This window comes from Colossoma macropomum, unplaced genomic scaffold (genome assembly GCF_904425465.1).
Source record: "Colossoma macropomum unplaced genomic scaffold, Colossoma_macropomum, whole genome shotgun sequence".
Lineage (NCBI taxonomy): Eukaryota > Metazoa > Chordata > Actinopteri > Characiformes > Serrasalmidae > Colossoma > Colossoma macropomum.
Window position 1 is genome coordinate 17,396,967 of NW_023494785.1, and position 26,667 is coordinate 17,423,633.

General features: G+C 38.2%; 1 protein-coding gene across 3 annotated transcripts in view; it reads right to left on the minus strand.

Annotated features, from left to right (window-relative positions):
* The window catches only part of ulk4 (unc-51 like kinase 4), a 119,705-nt gene that overhangs the window by 83,631 nt on the left and 9,407 nt on the right, over positions 1 to 26,667 (minus strand). For all 3 annotated transcript variants that reach the window (XM_036585318.1, XM_036585300.1, XM_036585308.1), the window contains 9 exons: positions 24,519 to 24,626; positions 23,953 to 24,013; positions 23,584 to 23,777; positions 22,737 to 22,783; positions 21,509 to 21,587; positions 16,821 to 16,928; positions 13,216 to 13,299; positions 2,867 to 3,028; positions 2,550 to 2,732 (listed from right to left, as the gene is read on the minus strand). In XM_036585318.1, coding sequence (XP_036441211.1) covers positions 2,550 to 2,732; positions 2,867 to 3,028; positions 13,216 to 13,299; positions 16,821 to 16,928; positions 21,509 to 21,587; positions 22,737 to 22,783; positions 23,584 to 23,777; positions 23,953 to 24,013; positions 24,519 to 24,626 — 1,026 coding nt within the window. The remainder of the gene's footprint in view (positions 1 to 2,549; positions 2,733 to 2,866; positions 3,029 to 13,215; positions 13,300 to 16,820; positions 16,929 to 21,508; positions 21,588 to 22,736; positions 22,784 to 23,583; positions 23,778 to 23,952; positions 24,014 to 24,518; positions 24,627 to 26,667) is intronic.

A 26,667-nucleotide genomic window follows, 5' to 3' on the forward strand; every position in this document is an offset into this window, starting at 1 on the left:
TTCTACAGCTTATTTTCCAATTGATTATCTCTTCAGATAAATGAAACAGAACTGTGTCATAAATGTATAATGTTTCGTTCCTGACAAACTGTCCTTCAGTCTTTAAGCTATTATTTAATAAGTAGCAGAAACAAATAGAACAATTGTCACTGATGATAACCAAACAATAAACACACCCACTCAGCATAAGCCTAAAGCAGAATAAAAAATATTCAACTTTCACCCAAATTTCTCATAATGTGGTTCTAGATCATTTATAGAGTACTGTAGATATCTCACTGTATTATCCACCATCACTAATCTTGGAATGGGAAACCAGCACATGCTTCCTTCAATATGACTGAAGTCTGCTATCCCATCTTTTTGATCTACTGTAGACACTGAGGAGGGGGAAAGCCATGTTCAACTCAACCATGAAGCCCTGGTGAACCTGCAGTACTTCTTCCCCAACAGGAATATGACCGCTGCACCATTTGGACCCCTCATCACAGACGACAAATGGCACAGCTGGGAAATGAAATTGAATCCTGCTGGAGGGCACACCTCTGCACGGCAATCTTAAAAGTTTTTTATAAAAAAAAAAGATTTTTGACCATGATGACTATCGAGGGAGATGCAGGAAGCAAAATTACAAGTGAGCATTCAGGAGAGTGAGAGAGTGAGACAGAAGAGCTACACAGAGAAGAGAGATCTTTTAGTTCATTCATATCTGCATCTTGCTGCCATGGACGGCATTCATATCCCAAGTTGGCTAAACAGCAGCAGTGTCAGCACTAATGGCCAATTAGCTGTCAGAAGAGGTGAGGGAGAGAGAGCGTGGCTCACAGCAGACCAACAGAGGTGTGGTGTTTGTTGTTGTTATCTCCCCCCAAATAGAAATCATTGTGGATTGATAAACCACCACAGTCACGCAGAATGTTTCTATTATGATCTGATAAATGGACATACATTAAAAATTAATAATACAAAAGGTACATTTGTACAATCCTTTTCAGAGAACAGAGCTGCCAGGCATTATGGTTCTCAGTAGTCTTAGTTTTAGGTTGTTTCATGTGAAATTAAGAGAAGAAAATGGTGATTCAAATTTTGACTTGACTTGAACTCATATCACGCTGAGATTTGCATCCAATGCATTTTCACTGTTGAAGTAAGAGAAAAGAATCTTTAAGATGTAATAGACTTCCACTTTGACCTTCCCATAATGCTATTAGCACCCAGTGCTGCAGTGTATGGTAATCAAGAGATATTATAGAACAAGAATAAGTGATATAACAGACACACTACAGAACTTTTGGCTTGAACAAAATACAACATTTCCAGATGTCTGAACATACTGCAGACCTATTATTTATTATTAATACCAAAAAAATATTTGTTATGCTTTTTATAAGATGCATAACGTTCCAGTGGCTTTGTGCTTCTTCAGCCCAGTCCCTTTGTGCAACATGAAATCCCTCTCACCACTTTTCTGCAGTGTATCCTTGTAAATTTTTTTTGATAACTATTTACATGAAAAAAAAAAAAACAATTCAGAAATGCAACACTAAAGTGAAAGTGAGTTACAGAACCCCGAATTAAATATTAGCCGCAAATAAATCTACTACTAAACAGAAGTCAAGTCTGTATCCGTTTTATTTGAGAGGCTTAAAGGCTTTCAAGGACATCGTGCCGATATCCGTACTCATGAAAATGCTCATTAAACATTCCATTTGAAACACACCAAAGCTAGAAAGTCAATAACCATTCACACTGGAAAAATTCACACATTAGACATTAATGTGCATAATTCTGTCAACCTGCATCTTCATTCATATTTGAAAATATGTTACTGCTTTTAAGGGTACAATACAGATAATCATTATTTTAAATGTCTCTGTATCATGTGAGACCTTTAAAAATTACACATGTGGAACATACACAACTCCAAGTAGCACAATTTTCATTTCTAATAATAAATATACAATAAATATTTTGCTATACTGATTATTTGACATAAATTGTAGGATTACTCCTCCCTTTATGGCCTCTACACTGCATTCGGAAAATGGGAAATACATTCTAATCACGCAGTTTCGTCACAGCTAAAGGTTTTCCCTTGCCAGCAATTACAGTCATTTACTTTTACAACATTTGGCAGATGCTTTCATCCAGAGCAGCTTACAATTAAATCACGTTACAGAGGTAGCGAATGTAAGTGTTAGGAATCTTACCCAAGGACCCATATTGGTATGTTATGTGAATATTCAGGCAGGGATTCAAATTCCAGTCTGCCACATGGACAGCAGTTATCCACTACACTCTACCAATCATCAATCCTGTGTGTATATGTGTCTGTCTGTGTGGCTATGAATGTCGCACTTTGTGGGGACATCTAGATGATTCTTGCATTCTTTATTGACAAAAAGAGCAAAAATATTTGGTTCCTGAAATTAAGATCAGGTTATGTGTAGATGGTAAAAAAGATGCCAAGGGAAATGTCTTACAAAGACAGGTAAACATATTTGTGTGTGTGTGTGTGTGTGTGTGTGTGTGTGTGTTTGTACACATACCCTGTCCTGTACCAGCCTGTTTAAGTGTGCTCCGGAGGCCAACATGGCTGCAAACATGGTGAGAATATGCTGCTGCACACGGCTGATGCCCGACACCAAGCAGCTGAGGATGCTGGGCAACCCCACCTTGTCAATGACACTCTGGAACGCTCCCGCTGAGTGACGGGTTATTCTACACAGAGCCTTTGGGCAGGGGGGAAACAGGAACACTCAGGTCAATCAACCTGGACAATGATGGACCTGAAGATCTCCATTAAGTGTCCTCCATGAAGAAACTGATCACTATAATTGGAGAAAAACTTTAGTGCATTACGTACCGACATAGCGCTGACCCTTAGCGCGTCCACAGTAGAGTGTGTGAAAAGGTACCAGAGAGCAGGTCCCACCTCTGCTGTGATGAAGCCCTGAGCACACTGACACTCTCTGCTGCACACATTCTCTATGATCTTTGCTGCCATGTGGTTCACCACCAACTCCTCCTGCAGAGTGAGATACAGACTTACCATTATAACTAATACTTCAACAACTGAATTTTTTTATATATATTTGATATATATTTTGATTATATTTGGTTGTTGAAGCTTCTGCAGAATTTTCTGCTAAACATGTTTTTTTTGCTTTTTTCCTATCACTGAAAAATTAATAACTTCTACTTATAGGCTGTTTTTGACTAGAAACCAAATAAATTAAAGGTGTTCTGATTTACATGATCACACAGAATAACATACTTTCAAATGACTGATTTCACAGGATTAAAAGAACAAGAAAAAAATAAACAATGGTTTAATGGGCGGTTGAAAAAGAGACCCAACAGACTGACTCAAGGTTGGTAGTTTTTCATTTTGTCACTTGAGCCATGACAACTAATGTGCGTTCATTAAAACTTTCCCATAGCCAGCTGCATTGACTAACCAGCTAATGCTAACAGCTGTGATTTATATAGCTAGGTTAATTTTCTCTTCTCTAATTGCCCTCCTCCCTTTGACATTTACACAGTGCTCAGATTCATTTGGGATCCAAAAAATGAAAATTATTACGGAGGGGAAGGAACAGAGATGTGGATTTCAATGAACTTGCTGTGCTTCTAGGGCAGGATGAGGCATCAAGTAGGCAACAACCATAACAGCTAGTTAAAGATTAATTTTCAGAGACAAATAGATGAAAGACAGATCTATACATATAGGAAAAAGAACAACAATGACAGCTGGAAAAATATATGAAGATGATAAAATGCTGCTAATATGTAATTAACACCTCACACATGATTTTATAGGAGGAACGCTACAGTGTACAGAAAATACAAACAGCTAATTTGGCTATCAAGTGGAGTAACAATGTTTTGCATGCAACTCTGTTTTTAATTGCTTTGTGTAACTGTCAAGTTGCATGGAAATTATGTTGCAGGCAACTCACAACATGCAACTTTAGTTGCTTGAAACCTTCATAAAACTAAATTGCATAATGTAAACGTCTCAACTTCATGGAACAAGCTTCATGAAAAAGCCAACCAAAACAGTGACAAAATGCATCATGTGATCACATTGAACAACATTCTTTCAACAGAGAAGAACATAATATAGAAGATGGTTTATCCCCCCCTACACTGACTCAAGGTTGGTAGTTTTGTCAGTTTCCTTAGACAGGACAACAAACCTGAGTTTCTTTAAGCTAATGCAGCTGCGTTAACTAGCCAGCTAATGCTAACAGTTGTTAAAATGGCTGCTTGTGCTACCATTTATTCTTCATTGTTGGCTTGCTGTTCTTGTGACTTACATGATTTGCTAGATTAATTTTCTCCTCTCTTGAGGCCCCCTAACTTACATAAATTTCAGATTCAGGATGAACATTATTACAGAAGGTGAGACAGAGATGTGGTCCGCGATGAACTTCAAGCATCAAGCAGGCTACATAATCGCAATAGCTACTTAAACACTAATTTTGAAAAGCTTACCATACCCTCAACAGTGTGTATTTTATATATATATATATATATATATATATATATATATGTGTGTGTGTGTGTGTGTGTGTGTGTGTGTGAGATTCACTTGCATAAGGGGAAAGTCACAGGAAAACAGATTAAAAAAAAAATTTTTGCACAAGAACAAAGAAACTGGAAAACTGAGATGGTGAGGAAAGTTTTATGGACTGATGAGTCCAAATTTGTACCTGAGATTACTTGGACCATGAGAAGCAGAAAACTCAACCAACTTCCTAAGACTATACTTTGGAAGTATGAAAAATATCCCTGCAGATTTCTTTGAAAAACTGACAGCAAGTCTCCTGAAAAAGATGGGAGCTGTAATAAATGTAAAGTGTGGACACACAAAATACTGAAAATGTTGATATATATTTGATTTATATTTTGATTATATTTAGATGTTAAATCTTCTGTATATTTCTCTTTTAAAAATTGCTTTTTTCCTGTCACTGAAAAATTAATAACTTCTACTTAATGGCTGTTTTATGTGAAAATTAAACAAATTAAGTGCGGTCTCTGATTTTTGCACAGAACTGTAAATATAGGGTCTTTTACTTATTCAGTTAGCAATGTTTGAAAACTGTAACAGAAATAGATTTGTTATCATCTGAAACATCCCTCACTGCACACTTCATAAGCTATTATGCATTTTACAAAGCATGACATTTTAAAAATTACGTATCAATTAATTCTACAGTGCTATAATTAAGAGTACTGATTCTTGTGGTAGCAAAAATCAATTCTGTATCTCTCACTACAGATTGCATTTTCTCATGTGTTTCAAAATAAAACAGTAAAGTTAATATTACATTCAAATAAGTAGGATTTCATAACTGTCTAATGTAATATGGAAATATAAAAGCAAGAGATACAGTGTTTTCCTGATTTCATGGAATTACATCATGGGAATATACTCCCTCAGCAGACAGTAGTTCTCAGTGAATAAATTCCTGAATTTCCATGCCACAAACAACCTTTTCTAAGCAAAGTGAAGGCCAACACAGAAACTCATTTGGGTATTTTTGTCTCTAGGCCTCCTGTCCTTGAGCATATCTCTCCATAGCTGGAACAAGTAAAAATTAAACATTTAACAGCGTACAACAAGCAGCAAGAGCACAGAATCAGGAAAATACCAAAAGGCAAGGTAAGGCATATCTTTGAGTCACTCCGTGCGCTATTCCGATGCAATAGCCATGTTTTCACTGCAATAACACTAGCAACCCTTTTCTCAGTGGTAAGAACAGGTTCAGCTCAGCTCATGAAAAACTGCCCCAACAGACGCACTGCAACTCGAAGACATGGGTGTATAGTGCAACACATGAACGTAATACTAATGCGTTAAAGTCTAAGAACGCTTTGTCCAGAGTTGCTGGTTTAGCACTGGTCCTATCACTGGTTCTGTGGAGAGTTTAGGGGTGGTGGTTTGGAGCAGAAGCTGAGGAGGAGGGCAGGGGGAAATGATTGACAGCCTGCTGGAGGGCAAGTCAAGAGAAGGGATGTGGAGCAGGCAGTTTTTTTCTTGGTACAGCAGCCTTTTCACAAAAAAAAAAGAAAGAAAAAGAAAAAGTGGAACCTAGAGAAAATAACACTGCACTCTACAACCCGAGGTTCCTCCATAACAAAATGTATTCTGAATTGAGGCAGGTCTGGGCTTTTCTCATAGCCTGTAAGTGCCTTTCCACAGTGGCCTGCATGAGCTGCTTTAAGGATCTTCTCACTGGAGTAATGGGGAGTTCTATAGTCTGACCTGACCAGACCAGCTGAGAGAGCATGCATTACAGCCAACAACCCACAGATACTCATCCCAGCACTCAGCTTAGTGCACTGATACGGAGCCCTGTAAATGATCTTGCCTCTAGACCATCATCTCTAGGTAGGAGAGCTGATATAGGATTAACTCCCTTTTGGCCATACAATCATATTCATTAGGGTATAAAAGGAAAATATCCAGCCACAAACAAATGTCTGATGCTATGACACGCTTTCTAAATACTGTATGATTCCTAGAAGAGTACAGAGCACCACATGAAACGAGCCAAAAGCCCATGCCCACACAAAAGGCCCTGTGCCCATCTACACAGGGTTGACCAGTTTAACATGAGCACCACACAACTGCAGAGAGTAGCCTATATGTTTATTTATACAGTGTGTCCCATGTGACTCAACAGCCCAAACCCACACAGTGTCAGAGTTTGGGGTTACACAGTACACGGTAAGAGAGAAAAGGTGAGGACAGCTATTCCCCAGAGTACTTCTTCTTTCTCACTCTCACACACACATACACACACAGCACTTCTCAGCTCTCCGGCTCCACTGTAGCCCGGGGCCATGCTCAAACCAAACTTTACCAGAATTATGTATTTTTCCCCCAAATTCACATCTGCAGAATCAGCATTCTAGTCTACAGTTTGAGGTCACTTACAAATCATGCTACACTTAGAGCTGGCACACCAATCACCATATTCAAAATAATCGATAATACTGTACTACAGAATCTCCTTCTCATTTACAGTTCTGTGTAGGTCACAGACCACCCTTTATTTATTTAATTTTTGGTCAAGACAGTTATTAAGTAAAAGAAATTTCCTTTTTTAGAGTCAGAAAAAAAGAGAAGAAACTTTATTTAACAGAAAATTACACAGAAGCCTCAACAACTAAATATCATACAAACAGTTTCAATATTTTTCTTTTCCATTATTGCAGCTTCCTTCCATTTATTAAGCTTAATGTGCTTTTAGTTTTTCAAAGAAATCCACAGGGATATTTTTTCACACCTCCAAAGTTCAGTCTTAGAAGTTGGTTGTATTTTTTTGCTTCTTACAATCCAAGGGAATCCCAAACACATTCAATGGTGTTGAGGTCTGGACTCCGGGGTGGTCAGTTCATTGTTCTGAAAACACCAGCAGCTTCTTCATTTGATTGAAAACTTTTCTTATTTTTTGTCTGTTTCCTTTTCTCAGTAATAGGTTCTATTATCTCTCAAAGATGAAAGATTTCAGTACTGAATATCTGATGGTGACCGTTGTGTACAGTTGTGTATGTCTGGTATGGTTCTTAGGAGTCTCATTTTTTCTGTATCTTTTAATAATTTTTGAACTCCAGTTTTCAAAACTAATGTTTGTTTTTTTTACTTATTTTACTTTGAATTTCCCCTTCCTAATACAAGTGTCAATCTTATGATCTAATCTTCCTAGAAATCTCCTGAAAAATGAACAACCTGTACTTAATGACCATGCTTACATTTTACCACTTGCGTTGTTAAACACACATATATTGTGAGATATTCACAACTGAAAAGGAAGGTTTTTGATCACAGATTTTCACTCAAAGTTTCAGCTGCCAGAGAATATTATTTGCACACAAACCTTAATTTAGGCATTAAATGATGGGAAGTGGGTTAATTCTACATTAAGAAGATTAGGCAAATTGTTTGGCTAAGAGGGTGTTGGAGATATGGCAGTAGCTAAGTAGGTCCATTTGAGACCCCCCTACCTCTCATACCAGTTTGTTTGTGCATGTGTATGAGATTACTCAGAGCCTGTAAAGCTGCTATTATGGGTCTCTGTAGGATGTGTATGTGTGTGTGTGTGTGTGTGTGTGTGTGTGTGTGAATGGATCGGAGGTTGGGGGGTTGGGGGGCAGGAGTGTAGAGAGGCTGTAATTGTGTCCATTTGAAGAAGCAGCACACCTGGCCCTGAATAAAGAACTATGTAAATCAGTCCTGCCAGCCAGGGCTTTCATTACACTGTTTCATCTGCCCTTCTCTCTCTCAACCCCATTAATCATCCCTCACAGCCTATCACACAACCAAACACACTTTCATTAGCACTAATGTAGCTTCAGAACATCACACTGGATAGTCAGAGACATGAGATAGCATATGCTCATTCTGACTGCATTGTTTAAAAAAAAAGAAAAAAAAAAAGATAGGAATGAACCCAATTCCAAAAAAGTTGGGATACTAGATAAAATGCTAATAAAAATGTAAAGCAGTGATTGATTTATATATCTACTTTGACCTGTATTTGAATGTAAACAGTATGAAGACAAGATATTTAATGTTTTATCTTCATTGTTTTTTTCGTAAATATACACTCAGTCTGAAGTTGATGCTTGCAACACGTTCCAAAAAAGTTGGAAAGGGTCAATTTAAGACTAGGAGAACTGACATCTTGGATAGGTGATGTAATCATGCTCAGATTTAAAATAAGCGTAAACTGGCTTATGTAAAATAAGGCCTAAACTGTTATTAGCAAGGATGAATCGAGGCTCGCCACTTTGCCAAAAAAGCGTCAGCAAAAATCCAACAGTTTAAAAATAATGTTCCTCAGTGAGTAATTGCAAGGATTTTAGGTATTTTATAGCCCATAGTGCATATCACCATCAAAAGATTCACAGAATCTGGAGAAATCTCTGCATAAAGAACAATGCCAAAAACCACAACTGAACGCCCGTGTCCCTCGGACAGCACTGCATAAAAACCGGCATGCTTGTCTGACGGATATCATATGGGTTCAGAAATACTCTGACAAACCATTGTCAATAAACACTGTTTGTTGCTGCATTCACAAGTACACGTTAAGACTATACTATGAACAGTGAAAGGCACATGTCAACAACTGCCAGAAACGCTGCCAATTTCTCTGGGCTCAAGTTCATCTGAAAAGGACTGGTACACAGGGGAAACGTGTATTGTGTTCTGATAAGCCAACCTTTGCAGCCTTGTAGGTGTTATCCCTTTCAGGGACATCCATGCTTATTTCAACATGACAACGGCAAGCCTCATTCTGCACATGTTAAGACAGCATGGCTGCGTAATCAGAGAGTGCAGGGGCTAGACTGGCCTGCCTGCAGTTCAGATCTATCTTTCTTAATGAATGCATGTCGATTATTAAACTGAAAATATGACAACAAAGGCCATGTACTGTTGCACAGGTAAAGACTTTTATAACAGACAAATGGCAGAAAACTGCTGTTAAAAAGAAAGGTGATGTAATAAAGTGGTAACCATGTTCCTGTTCTAGTTTTTTCGAAAGTGTTGCACATAATTTGGAATGAAAGCCTATTTACAAAAACAATGAAAAAACATCAAATGTTGTGTTTTTAGACCATTTTCAATTTAATCCAGGTCAAACAAATTGTATTAATCACTGCTTTTGTTTTTATTGCCATTTCGAACACTATGCCAACTTTATTTGGAATTGGGTTGTAATTAATTTACCTCATTAGCTGTGTCTGGTATATATATATATATATCCTTTAAGCTGGATATATGAAGTGAATGAAAGCAATGTATAACACTCTCAACTGCAGACGGTAGTAACTCAGTAAGCGTAGCTCTGGTAATCAGAGGTGTCTCCGTACCCGAATCAAAAGCCCTAAAGCTATGTATATTGCATGGCAGGCTCATGACTGATTTAGCAGCGTCTTTTCACTAAACATGTGAGGAGGAGGTTCATGGCATAGAGTGAGATGATACAGGCTGCAGCAGGCTATAGCACAGCCCAGAACGGATAATTATATAAAGTCATACAGGGATCAACACAGAGTATGGCTGCGAATTATAGTGGAGAATTGATAGAGGTTGATGGAATATTCACAGTGTCTGTGTGTATGTGAGAGAGAGGGTGCGTTGTAAATATTTAATGGAAGAATACTGTGATGCCCAGTTTCAGCCTTGGGCTCTAATACACGCCACTTAAGGGATGAGTGCATATAGACCTTTCATCATCCTTGCTGCAAACACAAACATACACATGCACAAGCACACGCACACACCTCCTCCAGCTGCAGCCTGACCTGGAATTCAGTCTGCACTGTACTCTCCCCCTCACTCTGAATTAAAAGCATTCTCACTCTGAATTGAGCACACTTTTTTCTTTTTTCCATCACAGAGTACTTGAGCACTTGAACATAATCTCTTTCTCTCTCTCAAACTCACTGTACGTATTAGTATGCACCCCCCTACACATTTCTAATGTCCTGTTCCTGCATTTCTCTCTCTCTCTTTCTCAGACCTTGATGTCTTATTTCCTGAGCTAGGCCAGCTCTGAATCAGCAGAGGTTCTCTAACAGGTCAGCACTCTCAGGCATTACAATTACTGCCTACATCAGCCTCATAGCTTACTTACTCCATCACGCACGAAAACATACACTCTGCACACAAACAAGCATGTACACATCAGTGCTGCATGGTCGAAACATCATATTGGGATTATATTGCTATATATTGTGATTGCAAGATGCATTGCAATATATTAAAACCACACTGGCTCACACTGATCTGACATGGATAAAACCAGCATTATTTTAACCAATTCACATCTGTCGGATTACCTGAATGCCTTGATTCACTTAACATCACTCAGTGAACATTCATCTGGATTGACCGAGATTGGTAAGTATGCTCAATACCAATAAATAAATGAATGAATGAAACGTATGAGTAACACAACGGTGTTATGGTTTTAAGTATTACTATAGGATAGTTGTTCATTATTAGGGTTGGCGGTATGCACTTGTTTCAGACCTTCAAACTTGTTTTAAATACTGGCATCATCTTACATACCGCAGTATATCAGGTTTGTTATAGTAGTCATTACTGTCTCACATGTTTTACACAACACTAAGACTGAGAATAATCTTGATGTTTTAAGTATTACTATAGGGTAGCAGTTCATTATTAGGGTAGGCAGTATCCACTTGTTACATGCCTTCAAACCAGTTTTAAATACTGGCATCATTTTACATACTGCAGTATACCTTATTACTGTTATACTGTACAAAACTATTAAGGACAACATAGTTATTGATAGCCAAGTGCTAAGTCACTTTCTCTGCATGCTGGAGACTGGGGTTCAATGCTCTAATATTAGACATAACTCTTAACACTATACTCAATCAATCGAATTACGTCACTCTCTGTTCAGCCACCACAGCCCTTAACAACGTGTTCATGGCAGACACTCATAGCACGGTAAAAATCAACCATTAGTGCAGCCCATATACATATGCACGGAGTCGATTTACACTGTCATGCAGTGTAATAAAGGTTATGCACAGTGCATGAGAATCAGCACAAGTTCACAGCTTCAGATCAGAGTTTCAACAGTTTAAGTGTTGTAAGTTAAATAGGACGGAGAGGAGACAGAGAATGAGAAGAAAGAGAGAGAGTGAGAGAGAAAAAAAGAAAGAAAGAGTAAGAGAGAGGTGGAAAGGCAGCTTGCTCCCTGATTATTGAGCCTATTAACGCAGCAAGCCAGACTTGCTTATCAGCCGGGTGTCCTAGAATGGAGGTGTGCTCTCCATCCCTCCTCTGAGAGCAGAAGCAATTGTTAGTCAAGGTGTTAGGGCGCAGTGCACAGAGGTACGCATCCTGCCAGTGCACTCCACGGCTTGTGTTCTCATTACAGCGTGCTGGATACGCAGCCAACAAATCCCCTCATTAAGCAGGGCGCCTCCCTTGCGCCTCCCTGACGCCAAGCAGGAGAGGTAACACTAAAAATAATGTGCCAAATAAAGCATTTGAAGGGCCATATGCAAAAGCCTTGAGCTGTGCAACACTTCAACTTGAGAAAACTATCAAGGTAACTTGCTTCTCTTTGCCCGGAGTTACCAGTTCTGCACATACAGATGGTTCCTAAGTGGAACCAAAAGTGTGAAATAAGCTGGGTTTGAGGTTTTCTATGAAGGTTTCATCAGTTCAAGGTTTTACAGCCATTTCCAGCACCGTAATGAGAACATAATTTTGTTTATGCTATGGCTTTAGGAATAAGTGCCCAAAAGCAACCCTGCTCAAACAACTACTGCACAAGCAAGGCACAGTAGAGGACTAAATTTGGGCACTTTCACAAAATGCTAGAGGGCACAACTTTTGCCAGTTATTGGCAGTCTACCAGTCAGAAATTGGTAGCTGTTGAGCCAGTGCTGGAGGCCATCAATCAAATGACGAAAAATTTGTCAACTGAGGAAAAAGGTCTCCACAATTTCAGCCCTTACTGAAATGTTGCAGTGTGTTTTACTAACACGATTTCCCATCCATGTTTCTGTACGTGCTACATTCTCTATCTCCCTTCATAACAGATCACTCCCTGTTAATATTCCAATAATCAACAAATCTGTTTGTTGAACAACCTAATGAGAGAGGGCAATAGATAGACAGATAGATAGAAAACTAGACAAATAGAGAGAGAGAGAGAGAGAGAGAGAGAGAGAGAGAGAGATAGAAACCGAGAGAGAGAGAGACAGAGACAGTGAGAGAATGAGAGAGAGCAAGAGAGAGTGAGAGAGAGATTCACTGCAGTGAGCTGTGTTATATGGTGGGTGCAGGCAGGGCAGGAGATCAGCAGAGACACAGCTGCCCTGCTGAAGTCAGACTACAATGGGTTCCACCCTTAAACAGCATGGGCTGTGTTAACTATTGCGTTGGTGATGCACAGAAGCGTAGCTGCAAAATTCTGCTGCAGGTGTGTTGTGTGGATGTGTGTGTGTGTGTGTGTGTGTGTGTGTGTATATATGACAGGGCTGACTGACGACTGAGTCTGCCATGCGCCCTTGACTCGCGGCTAGCAAACAATGCCTGTAGGGGCTGCAGAGGGTTCATTATCACGCAGATCCCCCGCCTCCCCAGCCCCCTAAACACACACATACACACACACCAAGCTGAGGACGCCGCAGTAGTCTTACCCCTTCCCGAAGGCACCTCATTAACACGGTGTAGGCGGCAGAAGGAACGACCCACAATCCTCCTGGGTGCTCTTTCTTCTCCTCCTACAGGGGAGAGGGAGAGAGAGAGAGAGGGAGAGGGAAAGAGAGAGAGAGGGGGAGAGAGAGTGAGTGAGAGAGAGAGACCTAACAGGGAAGGAGAAGAGCGACTCATTTCATTGGGGGAACAATTAAGGGTGGTGTAAAACAGCCATCATAATTGGGCGAAATAAACCAACATGTTCATAAATAACTGGCTTTCCACTGCCAGCTCTAGTACAGGTACAAGTAGCAGAGTAGATGCAGCTGCTATGAAGCAGGAGCATGTCAATTAGGGAGGAAAGCAGTACAAACCACTGCAAACCAAGTAGAATCCAATGCACATTTACCTTTGACGAAAAATGCACTGACTGTGAGACTGTAAACCTTACCAGCTTGTAAAAACTCCTGTCATCTCAGCCAAGGTCTTTTTTTGTATGTATGATGTATGAAACTGAAAATAAAATAAAGTATTACTTTTAAAGGAAAAGAAAAACTGGATCCCAACAACTTTATCAGTTATAACTGTGTAAAATGTGTAAAAGTTTTGAAACTCTTACAGAAAGGACACATCACTTTGTGTCCTTCCTGAAATAACTTTTTTAGGCATTTTTTAATACCTTGAGAATAAAGTGTTCACAATCAGGCTGCATGGAAAAAAAACTGAGCTACCACTAAATGAAAATGTGAATTTGTCACAGCCAGACAGTGCAGGAAAAATTTCACTGGCCCATGGAAATATACCTATATTGTACTATATATATATATATATATATATATATATATATATATATATATATATATATATATATATATATATATATATAGAGAGAGAGAGAGAGAGAGAGAGAGAGAATTCATTGTATGCAGCTATTAAAGTACAAGCCTACAGCAGCCAAATATACCGATAGCTACTCTGCTTTCTAGTGGTTAATACTTGGTGGTTAATATCTCCCAATGACACAGCTTGAGCTCAAACAAACAAACACATCACTGCAGGTCTCTAAAGGTATTACAGAACCTAGGTAGGAATTAGACCTTCTGGATTTCTTTTTGTAACACTCACAATGTAGCTCAATAAATGTTTTCTGTACTTCTATTTGCCTCAGCCCAACTGATGAAAATGCACCCAATTCACATTGTTGCAATGTAAACACATGACTGTGAGAGCTAACACCCGTGGAAAATAACTGCAGTTGGTTTAAATCATTTTAAATCAGGTGAGCATCCAATAATTGTTACAGACCTATCAGAAAAGAATCCTATAACAAATGATTAATTTGGATAAAACACTTACATTGTGTGTCTAGAAAACCAACCACGCTGATTTATACACTCTGATGTTCTCATCTTAAGGCTTCTCAGTAGTCAGTACTTTAGAAACCTTAATTTAAAAACTGTTTAGAATTGTAATAACAATCTGTGATCGCATGAATATATCACATTGTGCATCACCATCTCAAATTCATGAACGAAAAACAGAGCCCCTAGTGTCCCACCCAGCATTCATCATGACCTATTAGAGAATAACTGGGGTTTATAACACAATGCTATTGATATTCAAACCAGCCTCCTTAATTTAGCAGAAAGATAGTGAGAACAAAGAAAAATCATTAACTAAAACCAATCAAGGGCACTTGAGTCCCCAGGCCTCCAAGCCAATAATGTCAATAAGTGCTGTGTGTGCGGTATGTGTCTTAGCCCTGGCAAACAGCAGAGCTAAAAGAGGGACAGAAATACAACCACTACAGAGAACACCACTCATACATAGGTTTCTCACCTGTGTCAACACAGCATTCTCACCTGCCTAATAAAGGCAACGCCCACTGTTCTTACAGTGTCTACAGCCCTATAACACTTTCCAGAGCATACGTTTAATTTAGCTTAATTCAAACAAACTACTATGAACTGTAGCAAAATAAATTACAGAGAAGCACTGTACATATCAACATATCAAAACATTAACTCAATATTTTAATATATGATAAAATAACTGCAGAGAGTGTTTGTGCAGCTTGCTGGCCAAGCACAGCAGTTTTGACAAAATGGATGAATATTACTTTGCCATTATCAGGCCTAATAGGCTGAATGGGATGTAAAGGCTGTTTACCTGCACTCCAAAAGACAATCTGTAGCTTCTGCAAGAAGCAGCTCCACTATGTACACTACTATTCAAAAGTTTGGAATCAATGGGCCTCAATCATCAATATCTTTTTAAGTTTTTTCTTAAATTTGCTCTTGAGAAAGATCCTAAGAAAGTCTACGTGAGATTCATGATGTGTTCTTAAATCACAGAATTGTTTTCAGTTTTGTGCTCTTGAGTGTGTATAGATTCTGTTCTTACCTAAGAACAAATCCCAACTAAGAAAACACTGGTGAATGTCAGAATCCTCGTGAAAACTGCATAAGTGGGTTTTAAGAAGAACTTTCTTCTTAAGAACGGTTGATGAATGAGGTCCAATGTTTTCAATGATATAAAATTAATTTGCAGAAAAGTGTATAAAATGAGTCTAATCTGCTAGTCCTATGCAACTTCATAGATTTCAAATCTATAGGACACCAAGAAGCTGTAAATCAAAATGAAGAAATTTCCACATTTGTGTCCACAATGATGAACAGAGATTTAGAAGAACCTAATAACACAGTTATTAAAAAAAACAAATAACTGTAATTTTCAAAAGTGGAGATCAAATCCTGGAGCGGATAACATGACAATAAATTACTGCAAACAGATAACTGCACATTAGTATATTATTCACCAATTAATAACTTCACAGAATTCTTGAAATATTAAAAAAATAGTCTGAAATATTTACATCCATATTGTATAAATTGTTTATTGTGAATAAAATAACAAAAATAATATTGCAAGTAAGTTAAAATATTTGAATGTCAGTGTATTAAAGGGACTGTAAAGAGCAAAATACTGATCTTTAGCCATTTCATATTACAGCGTGTTTGCAAATTTGTCATGTCTGTATACAGTTGTATGCAAAGGTTTGTGTGCCACGGTCATAATTATATATATAATATATATATATATATATATATATATATATATATATATATATATATATATATATATATATGTGTGTGTGTGTATGTGTGTGTGTGTATTTTTTACACAAAATTTGTGTACTAAAATTTGGAGGAAAATGCCATATTTAAGTCTGGACCCTGTAAAGTTTATGTTAACTTATTTTTACTTACAAAACCTGCTCAAACATTTTGCATACAACTATTTCCCAAGATGCCATACAGAATATGACCCTGGGAATACAGAATAGGAGTTAGGTCTACCTGCATCTGAAATCTCTTTTGGGAACAGGGTACTTTTAGAAACTAGAAATAAATGAGGAGTCATCTGTATATGACTGAGGGGACATTAGCTTAGATGAAATTGGAAAACTAGCATCAAAACACAGGTTGGATCAAAAAAATGACAGTTTTCAAGGATAAAGTTTATCAGGTGAACATCAGGGGTCTACGTTCAATACATATCCACACACAGACCTAAACTAATCTAAAGCCATTTTGGATACATTTACCTGGGTAGCAATGAGGTAGAGTAGCTCTCCTAGTGGTGGCAATAGGCATTGCTTCAGCTTGCTGTTCCTGAAGTTCTCCCGAATGAGCTCAGTGAACATGGCCACTGTCTGACAAGTAAAAGACAAAGAGAGTAAAAATCAGTACGATCACTATAGTAAGTAAAATACAAAGCTAAAATTGCATTTCCTAAAATGAAAGAATTAACAACAAGTAAAATTTATACGGGAGTGAAATCTGAAGTTGAAAAAAATTGCATAAAAAAATTATTATTCCTGATAATAGCAAATGCTAAACAATCCCTCCAGCCCCCCTTGGCATTAGCATTTATTCCCTCTATCTGTCTCAGTAGTCGGATGTGGGCTGCTAGTGGATGTGCTCTCTTTCTCTCACTGCGGCAGCTCACACAGCAGGGTGCTATGCAAATAGGGCCTCTGTAGTGTCGTGCTGGTAAAGTCCCATAAATGATGACTTTGCAGGGAACAGATGTTGGTGACTGCGTTTGATGCGCCTTGGCAGCGAGAGGCGCACGCTGATGATTTCCCGTTACAGAAGGAAAACAAACAAGGCTAAGCTGTCTTATTCTTCCCAATACCCACACACCTCCCCTTTAACACATTATTATCATCATCAACACACACACACGTGCACGCGCACACACACACCCTGTAGCAGTGGTTTAAAGAGCATAACGGCTGCAGGCTGCAGAAGCCCGGGCCGTGTTAAGCAGCACTGCAGGGCTCTCTTTGCTCTACAGCTGTGGGTGGAAAACTGGCTCATACGGCTGCTTGGGATGAGCTCTGGGCTGCAGCTGATAGTGCTGGAGATCACGGGTGGGAGTTGGTAGGCTGATCCAGGATCAGCTCTAGAGGGTCGATTCCTCACACCTGCATGGCGAAGATTTACCCTGACTAATGCTGTGAACAGTATTTGGGCACTGTTTCTCAGGAATAAATAAAAAGATAAACAAACAAACAAAAATTATCTTTAGGGAAGATCTCCTCTTTGAGACTGAACAATCTGCCTAGGATTGCTCAAAACATTTTAGAAATCCATATAAAAAATCATGGTTTTCTAATCTTCTCCTGAGGCAGTAATAGTAGCAGTATTTGAGGACATGCTTGCAGTGTGTTTGTGGTGATCAGATGGATATTCAAATATGTGCGTGGGTGTTACTTTATAAGGCCATGCATTTTAATTAATATATTTCAAGATGTGTTGTTCAGGAACAGTACTGAACCTAATGTGCAAAATAAGCTTGCACAATTCACACCTAGTTATATATGACCAAATACTGTTTACATTCTATGAGTCCGAGTGTGTGTTAGCAGCAGTGAATTCAGAACTGAGTATATTGAAGGCCATGGTGAAAGGATATATTCAGGTATAGTACTGTTGATGGCAATTTCTTTCAAACTCTCAGCTCAACTGCAGACTGCAGAAGAAACACATCATAACCTTGATACTTTCTGACTGCTCGTCAATAGCAAAGAACTTAACGATGAAATATTCACTCCCTCAGGCAGCAGTGACTGCAGAGCCTCCACATACTAAAATTCTAGATTTAGATTAGATTTCTCACTCTGATATGATGTATATGTGCAAAAAGAGCAGCTTCTGAGCCCCATGCTAAATAAGTGAGTGCCATGAAAAACACTCTTTAAAACATCCTCTAACTAAGGCAGAGGCTGAAGGAGACTGGCTAAGGGCAGTGTTATAAGGCTCCTCAGAGAAATGTGAATTTAGGGTAGTGGCACTAGGGATGGCCGTCTGTGCCAGGGACAATGATTAATTTACCAGTTCATTAGACTAGTGCTCAAGTATTCATGGAGAACACAGCAAGGAAGTCTCAAAGAGAATTATAAACCTATAACAAGGTGAGAGAGAGAGAGAGGAGAGGGAGGAGAGACAGAGGGGATGGAGAGAGAGAAAAATGGAAAGAGACAGATGGAGAAAGAGGCACGAGTAAAACTTTGCTCTCGCTATAATTCTATAATTTCCGTTCTCCTGAAGTAAAGCATGTGTGACACATCTATTTATAGAGGCTTTAATTGTTGCCATGACAACAAATTAACCCAAAGTTTCCTTCAACTGTTGCTTTCTGCCCAATGGATGAAAGTCAGCCGACTTAAATCTTTAATGGCAGAAACAGCACACTGTTTACATTAGAGCAAAGCACCACACCCTGTCACTACTGCATATTCACCACCCCCCAGCCAGAAATCCCTGATAAAACTTAGTCCCCAAAACTGTCCTCAGAGAGGCTTATTTCCAACCGCAGTAACCTAGAGAGCGTAGAGAAAGCATTTGAAAGCAGAGCTGCCTTTCTCATTGTGAACAAAGAGAAACCCTGAGACAAAAATCGCCATGACAGGAGTGGCCGTTCAGATGCAGGATCCCTGTAGAGAGCCATACACAGGCTCAAGATCCCCAGCTTTTCTCAGCACCAGCCCGCTGTGCCTAAAATGGCGGGTGGCTGGAGCTGAACATTTTGAGCAAGCGTTGGGAAGAGTGAGAGGAGAGGCAATGCGCATGTATGAGTTTGCTGCTTGCTCCCAAATACTAAGCCTCGGCAGAATGCGGCTGCCGGCCATTGTGGCGTGTTCCCTGCGCAGGTTGTGGAGGTGCTGCTTTATTTTTTCAGGAACAGAAAAGCGGGCACGTCTGTACAGGAACTCACGGTAAACCTTTGTAAACTCAGGATCAAGACAGGAGGCGTCCGCTTTGACATCAAATAGCACGGTGGTTTTGAAATCATTATCTACAATGCCTGTGTGCTGCCTTTGATGATTTTGTTAATGCTTTTATAGGCATGTCTGGACAAGATATGTGTCCTTACTGCACTCTGGTTTACTGAGTGTCCTGGCAAATCCACCTTTGTCAGTCCCGGACATCATGTACTCTGGACTCTTTGCAATTAGAAATTATTTTGTTTTTCCATTTTTCTCAAGTATTTCAGAGAACCATGTTGTGCTGATGCTACAGTGACACCTGCTGACGTTTTTTAATACACCACTCGCTCACTAAAGTGAGGCACTTCCTCACCAGAGGAAAGATGAGGGATAGACAACTGGTATTAAGGGTGGGCAATATGGTAAAAATATCACATCATGATACTTAACGATATTTTCCCGATACACAATACATATCTCAATATTTTGATACACACAAAATGCACCCTTAATGCACCATTACTAATTGCCATTAAAAATAATGGATGCAATGATTTTTATTTAGTGTTTCACACACACTGTACTGCACTGTTAAACATGATTAATTACGCTTTCTATGTAACAGAACACAGTCACAATATGCTCAGAAATAGGAGCGTAAAAAATATTGATACACTTGAGTATTGCAATATTAGGTTTTGTGATACTGTATTGATTCTCAAAAACACTATCGATTTTTAATTAATAGTTTACATGCAAAGGTTCATGGCAGACCGTGGCTCATTTTGTGTTGTGTTTAAACCCCTGACCGCTAGATGGCAGCGCTGTAATCTTCAGCCATTAGATTCTTCCACTCCAAATGTAAACAAGTAGTGTTGTGGCGTTAGCAAACCTAGCTGAAGTAGTAACGCTACCACCGATGGCTGAATCTGAAAGACTCAGACAAGTGTTCTAGTTAACTATTTGTCCTGTCTATTGAGTATGCATGTTTATGTCATTACTACAGCGTAGCTTGTAGCCTGTGTTTTTTATATTAATTCAGCCTTACTTCAATACAATCTACTGTATTGTCCAGCTTAACATTACTACTTAAGTAAGAACAGGCTATCAAAATATCCTACTTATTCTATTAATGCTGGTAACATTTTCTGATAGGGAAGTTTAGACGAGGCTAAAGTCAGCTTCCAATTCGACAGCTTCTTGTTTGAATGGTCTCGTTCCACCTTAAATTGTGCAGCAGTTACATTTTGGCGTCTAAGACACTGTAATAAGGAACATTTGAACAAGAAGCTGGCAAATAGGAAGCTGACTGTGTGATTTAGGCTATCAAAATGTCCTACCTACAGTTTTATGTAGAGAACTAACTATATTAATGCCCCATGTTAAGACATTGCGACAAGGCAGCACAAGTGTTTCCATAATATGGTGAATACAATGTAGCCTTGTTATACCACACACTCCCGACAACACATCACTGACATCACTATGCCCAAGTTGTACAAGGAGGTAAAAACAAACTTTTATTTGATTTATTTTTACTGAGATAGACTAAAATTAATTCCTTGGTTCAGAATGCACACAAATTAGTTCTTTCATGTTGGATGTTACAGATAAAAGCAAATGCAGATCCCACTGTTCTGACTGCACAAAAAGTAAACTTTTTCTTCTACTCAAATTGTATGCATATGTTGGTGTATTTTTCATGCTATGACAGTTTTCCTAAAATGACATTAAAAAAATGCAATATATCACCTTGCTTACAGCATTGCAATATATCACAATATATTGAATCATAAATCCTGTATTGTGATACGTATTGTATCGCCAGGTTCTTGCTAATACACAGCCCTACTCAGAAATTGAGTCGGAAATTGTATTGTTGATCACAATACCAAAATGTCTCACAATAACCATGAAATATCATTATATTTCCCACCTCTACCTGGTATAGAGTATGGACCAATGTCTGATAAAAAATACATAGGTTTACATAATTATATGTTCACAGTCAAACTCACCTCTATGATAGGAACATCCTCTCTGAGCTCTGTGCAATGAGAGGCCAACAGGCCAATGACTCTCATCACTTTGGTCTTCCTGAAAGACATAAAAATAATATTCATAATTAACAATGCATTACTAAAAACCCCATAGTCTCTTTGAGCACGAATGTTAAACAGGTTTACAGAATCCAAAAAGCAGCACCACATATAAAGGACCATCCCAATTTAATTATTTAAAAAATTGATTGATAATTGATTAAAATTTACCTTCTTTTTGAATCAGCAATGTTTATTTAATAATTTGCATGACAATAATATATACGTTAAATTATCTTACAGGTCTGTCCATCAGTAAGAAACAGAGCCTGATGGACACACCCAAATTATACTCTTTTTTGCCACACATTATTATTATATAGTTTACTTTATGCTTTTAAATTAGAAAGACTTTTTAAGTCCTTTAAATAAGTTTACAGAAGAAGGAAACTAATTTCAATTCAACAACAACACAAAGCAAAAACAGAGATACAATGGAGTTTTTGTTCTGACAGCGATGTTATATTCCTTCTACACTTTCCCCCTACCTTATAAAACACACGAAGATGGTCAAATGGTAAACATAATTCTGAGGGATCCACTAGTGTGATTATGTACACTGAGGGTCAGTTCTTATTAAATTTCTTCAGACCGTTACAATAAACTGTGGCGTAACAGTCTCTTTGCTCTTTAGGTTCATTTATGAAGTGCTGTCTGGCAAAGAATAGGCATAAGGTGTAATTAATGTAACTAAATTAAAAACTAAAGTAATTAAAAACTTTGTGATAATTTGGTGGAAAAATTGGTTAATTAGAATACTGCAGTTCAACTACCTATAATGAACCACTGGGTGTTTTATATAAGATGCAAAGCTGTTGCTTGGTGACAGACAGCAGAGAAAAAAAGGCACTCTGAATTCAGGGAGTGGCTGTGTGTCCACAGACCTGCCTTTCCCCTCATGCAAGGCCAGGGTTAGAAAAAGGACTGGAAATATACAACAGTTAAAATTGATTATTCTGCTTATAGTACAACTCAGTACAACAGACACCAAGACTGCAATTCAAATTTATTTGTAAACTGATGAAAAAAAAAATACTGAAGAACTGTAAACCCGTGATATGCAATGTGTATGTAATTACTAAGCTGGTGAAGAAATCACGTGAGTGTTGCTGATAAATAAATGCTGCTTGTACAGGCTGATACTTACACATCCCAGTTAGGGGCCTGCTTCAGCTGCTGAGTCAACACTGGGAACTGAGTATGAGAATGAAAGAAAGAAAGAAATACGCTATTATAAAGTCATCATTATACATTTGTCAATTTGTCGTTTTGCCCCTATGTTCTTTTAAAAGTGATATTAGTCTTCACCAGGGGCAAAAGGAGGTAAATGAGCAAAGTGGTTGTACATTGTTGGTGGTTGCCACCTGGTGGTCAGATGCAGAATGGTTTTATTGAGACAATATTAACTCCATTTTGCTTTCAACATGTCTCAAAATATCAAGGATTTATCAAACAAAAATTCCTTCCTTTAACAGTCATTCAACAGTATTCTGAGAAAAAAGCTATAAAGTAGTGTAGAGGGTGATTACTGAGGAACCCTGCATGAAAGCAGGGAAAAAGGAAGCTCATTTTCAGTTTGAAAGTAGGCAGCAGTCCTGTAACAATCACCTAATAGGCTATTGTTCCACTTCCCATTCAACTGGACACACACCCACTGTGAGAGACATAAATCATTTGGGTCAGAGTAAAGGTTCTCTGATACTACTGATTGCATTTAAAGTATTAGGCACACAATGACTTAAGATGGGTGTGTCTGACCCTATTACTGGAAATTTAACATCCTACTTGAGTTCAGCTCAAACATAAAAATATACTTGAGAACTATTAAGCCTTTAGACTTCTCACAGAAAAGTGTACTGTAATAATACAGAAGAGACTATAGACTATATAAAACACCCGATTTTAGATATATATATCTGCCATGCTACAGAAGGTTGAGCTTCTAGAATCCACAGTGGATATTTTGGGTACACAGTACTTGGACTGAGTCTTACCAGCTGGGAGTGCATAAGGCGAGTAGCTGTGTCTCTGTGCCCAGTGACGCAGCACAGATAACAGAGCAGGTTGAGTTTAACACGTGGTGCTGTGGGGGCTCCAGATCCGGTTCGGTCCACTGACTCCAGCACAGCATATATCTGATGCAGGAATGCAGCCCAGTCACTTGAGCTCAGACAGGCCAAACGCTCAGCTAAAGAAAACAAGAGAGTGATAGAGAGAGAGAGAGAGAGAGAGAGAGAGAGAGAGAGAGAGAGAGAGCGACAGAAGTCACATGTGACACTTTTTTCCACTTTCCATAACAAGTATAAAGTAGATTATTTGCAGGTTATCTATAAAGAAATCGTGGCTACAAGGGCACATTTTACCTGAATATGCCGACACACACAGAGTTTTAGAATCAAATCGGATTGGAGCAGTTTTAAGAATCTGAGGAAATAAAACAAACACTTATTACAGTCGTCCTTTTAAACTGACTGAAATGCATCAAAAGCTGAAGTTAATATTAAAAATCAAAATTGACCTTTTTTGTTAGTTCATGTCTCTGGTCATATGCATAAATGAGTTAACTCTTTATAAAAAAACAAAATTGTTGTTTGTTCACAATCTTTCATCCAAATTCCATCGTAATATTTACTTTTTCTCACGTCTAAAGCATCTTCTGGCTTTATGGCTATGTACCATCCAATAATGAGTGGAGAAAAATAAAATTAACCAATACTGTTTCAATATCATGTCTTAACTAGCTCAGAACCCCTCCTTACTACTACTATGTTGTTTCACTTTAAATCCTGAAAGGCAATAGAAGACATGCTGAAAGAGATACAAAAAGGACACAAACCCCAGCTGCCGGGTGTCTGGCAGATCCAAAAAACAGGTATGCTGTCACATTCACAAATCTATGAGCAATGTAGAGAAATTCAAGCAGACGTACCTTCGGGTTGTCCATGATGGGAGTCACAGTCAGATCTGAGTCTGTATATAAGAGCACTTTAATGTTAGCACACCCATCACTCTGAAGCTCCTCCAGTACGCTGCTGTCCTGAGAAACAGACAGCATACAAAGTAGATTCAAGAGGTTTTATATACTACCATTACAATGTAGTAAAACTGTACATTGAGTCAGACCAGTGGTGGACAGTAACTAAGTAAACGTAATTTGTTACTGTACTTAAGTAGTTTTTTTTGTGTATCTTTCCTTTACTGAAGTATTTCCATTTTGGGTGACTTTTTACTTTCACTCCACTACATTTCAAAGTCAAATATCTTACTTTTTACTCCACTACATTATGCAAAATCTGTCATTCCTTTTGGCTTATGTGTGCATAAAACGTAATGTTAAAACGAAAGAATTGTGAAGAAAGCACACCAATCAGGGTACAGCGCCCACTTTGTTTTGAGCTTGTTTTGACCTGTTGGACATACCGACCCAAACGTTGCTTATTTGAAAAAAGTTATGTCATAGCCACTTCGTTCTACCTAATGGAAACTGTTTGCCTTCAGTGTTTTGTGCTTATGATAATTTTAATAGACATCAGTGACAGACTAATTCATGACATTCTATTAAAAGACTGGTTTACCAAGAGTGACACTAGAGTATTTTTACCTAAAATGAGTTAATGAAGCAAGAGTCTTGTTACAAAAATAGTAATAGGACATTGGAGTCTTTTAGTACTTTTACTTTCGATATCTAAGTACATTTGAAGGCAAATACTTTTGTACTTTTACTCAAGTGGAGGTCTAAAGGGAGGACTTCTACCTTTACTGGAGTAAGATTTTACCTTGGGTATCTGTACTCAAGTACATGATTTGTGTACTTTGTCTACCACTGAGTCAGACAAAATGAGACTAAATTTGCATTGAATCAAAAGGAATTTAAATGAAATCTATCACTGAGTTGTTTGAGTTTTTATTTGAAGTCATATATCAGTATTCCTTACTCATAATACTTTTACACTCTAGGTTAAGTTCAGCTCTCTGCACATACAGTGTTTCCTGGGATTACCAATTATCATTCCCTACTTGAGCATCTGAATAACTTGAATTAAACCCAAGGGCTGGTTTCATATTTGTATGCCACATTTATTAAATTAAAAGCCTTATTATGGGCTCAGTTTCACTTTGGAATAAGTGGCATGGTGCTTTCAGTGTTAATCCAGATTAGGATGTGATTTGGCATGATATTTTTTTCACCTCCAAAAACCTCTTATCAATTGATGAATTTCAAGTCTGCTCACAAAATGTATATAACATCATGTTGCGCTTATTTGCTGAAACTGTTCAGTGCAAGAAATTGTACTACCTGCAGTTTAGACTCTGTTGGAGATTATATTCATATATTCAAGCAATGCCCACATATGTCTTTCTGCAACTATGTAGTACAAACACTGTTTAACGTCCTAATTGTTGATATTCCTACTTGTTAAGGTTTAGGTAGGAGAGGAGTAATTAATGTAACTTTTCATTTGCAGCAAGCAAATAAACAAACAAACAAACAAACAAACAAACAAACAAATAAATAAATAAATATATAAACAAATAGATAGAGTTTTAACGGCAGTCGCTTTACAGCTTCCAAATATTCGCTTTGAATGGCTGGTATGTGTGAGACATTCTCCTCATTTTTACACATTTAGACTGTGCACTGTGAGATGATGATGCAATATCTCACTGAAATCTCATTGTTACAACATATGGCTGACCTTGTGTTTTCTTCCCTCCCCCTCATTCATTTTATGTATCATGGACATTTGTGTGTGTGCGCTTTTGTGGGAAACCAATAAACATATAAATAATAACTGGGGTGATTAGGGGCATTTTAAATAGCAAGATAAACTAGACTATCAAAATGGGTGTGTTAAACAACAATACTCTTTTTGTATTATCTGTTTTAACACATTTTGTGTTAAAAGTAACACAAAATGCATTGTCCTTAAAAAGACAAACACATGTCTAGCTAAAAACACAATGTGTTGTTTTTAACATAACTGCTTTGAGAGTGTGTTCATCTTTTGAATTAAAGCTATTAAGAGGCTGACACATAAAAGTCCCAAAAGAAAAAGGCATTTTTTCCAGCATGTCCT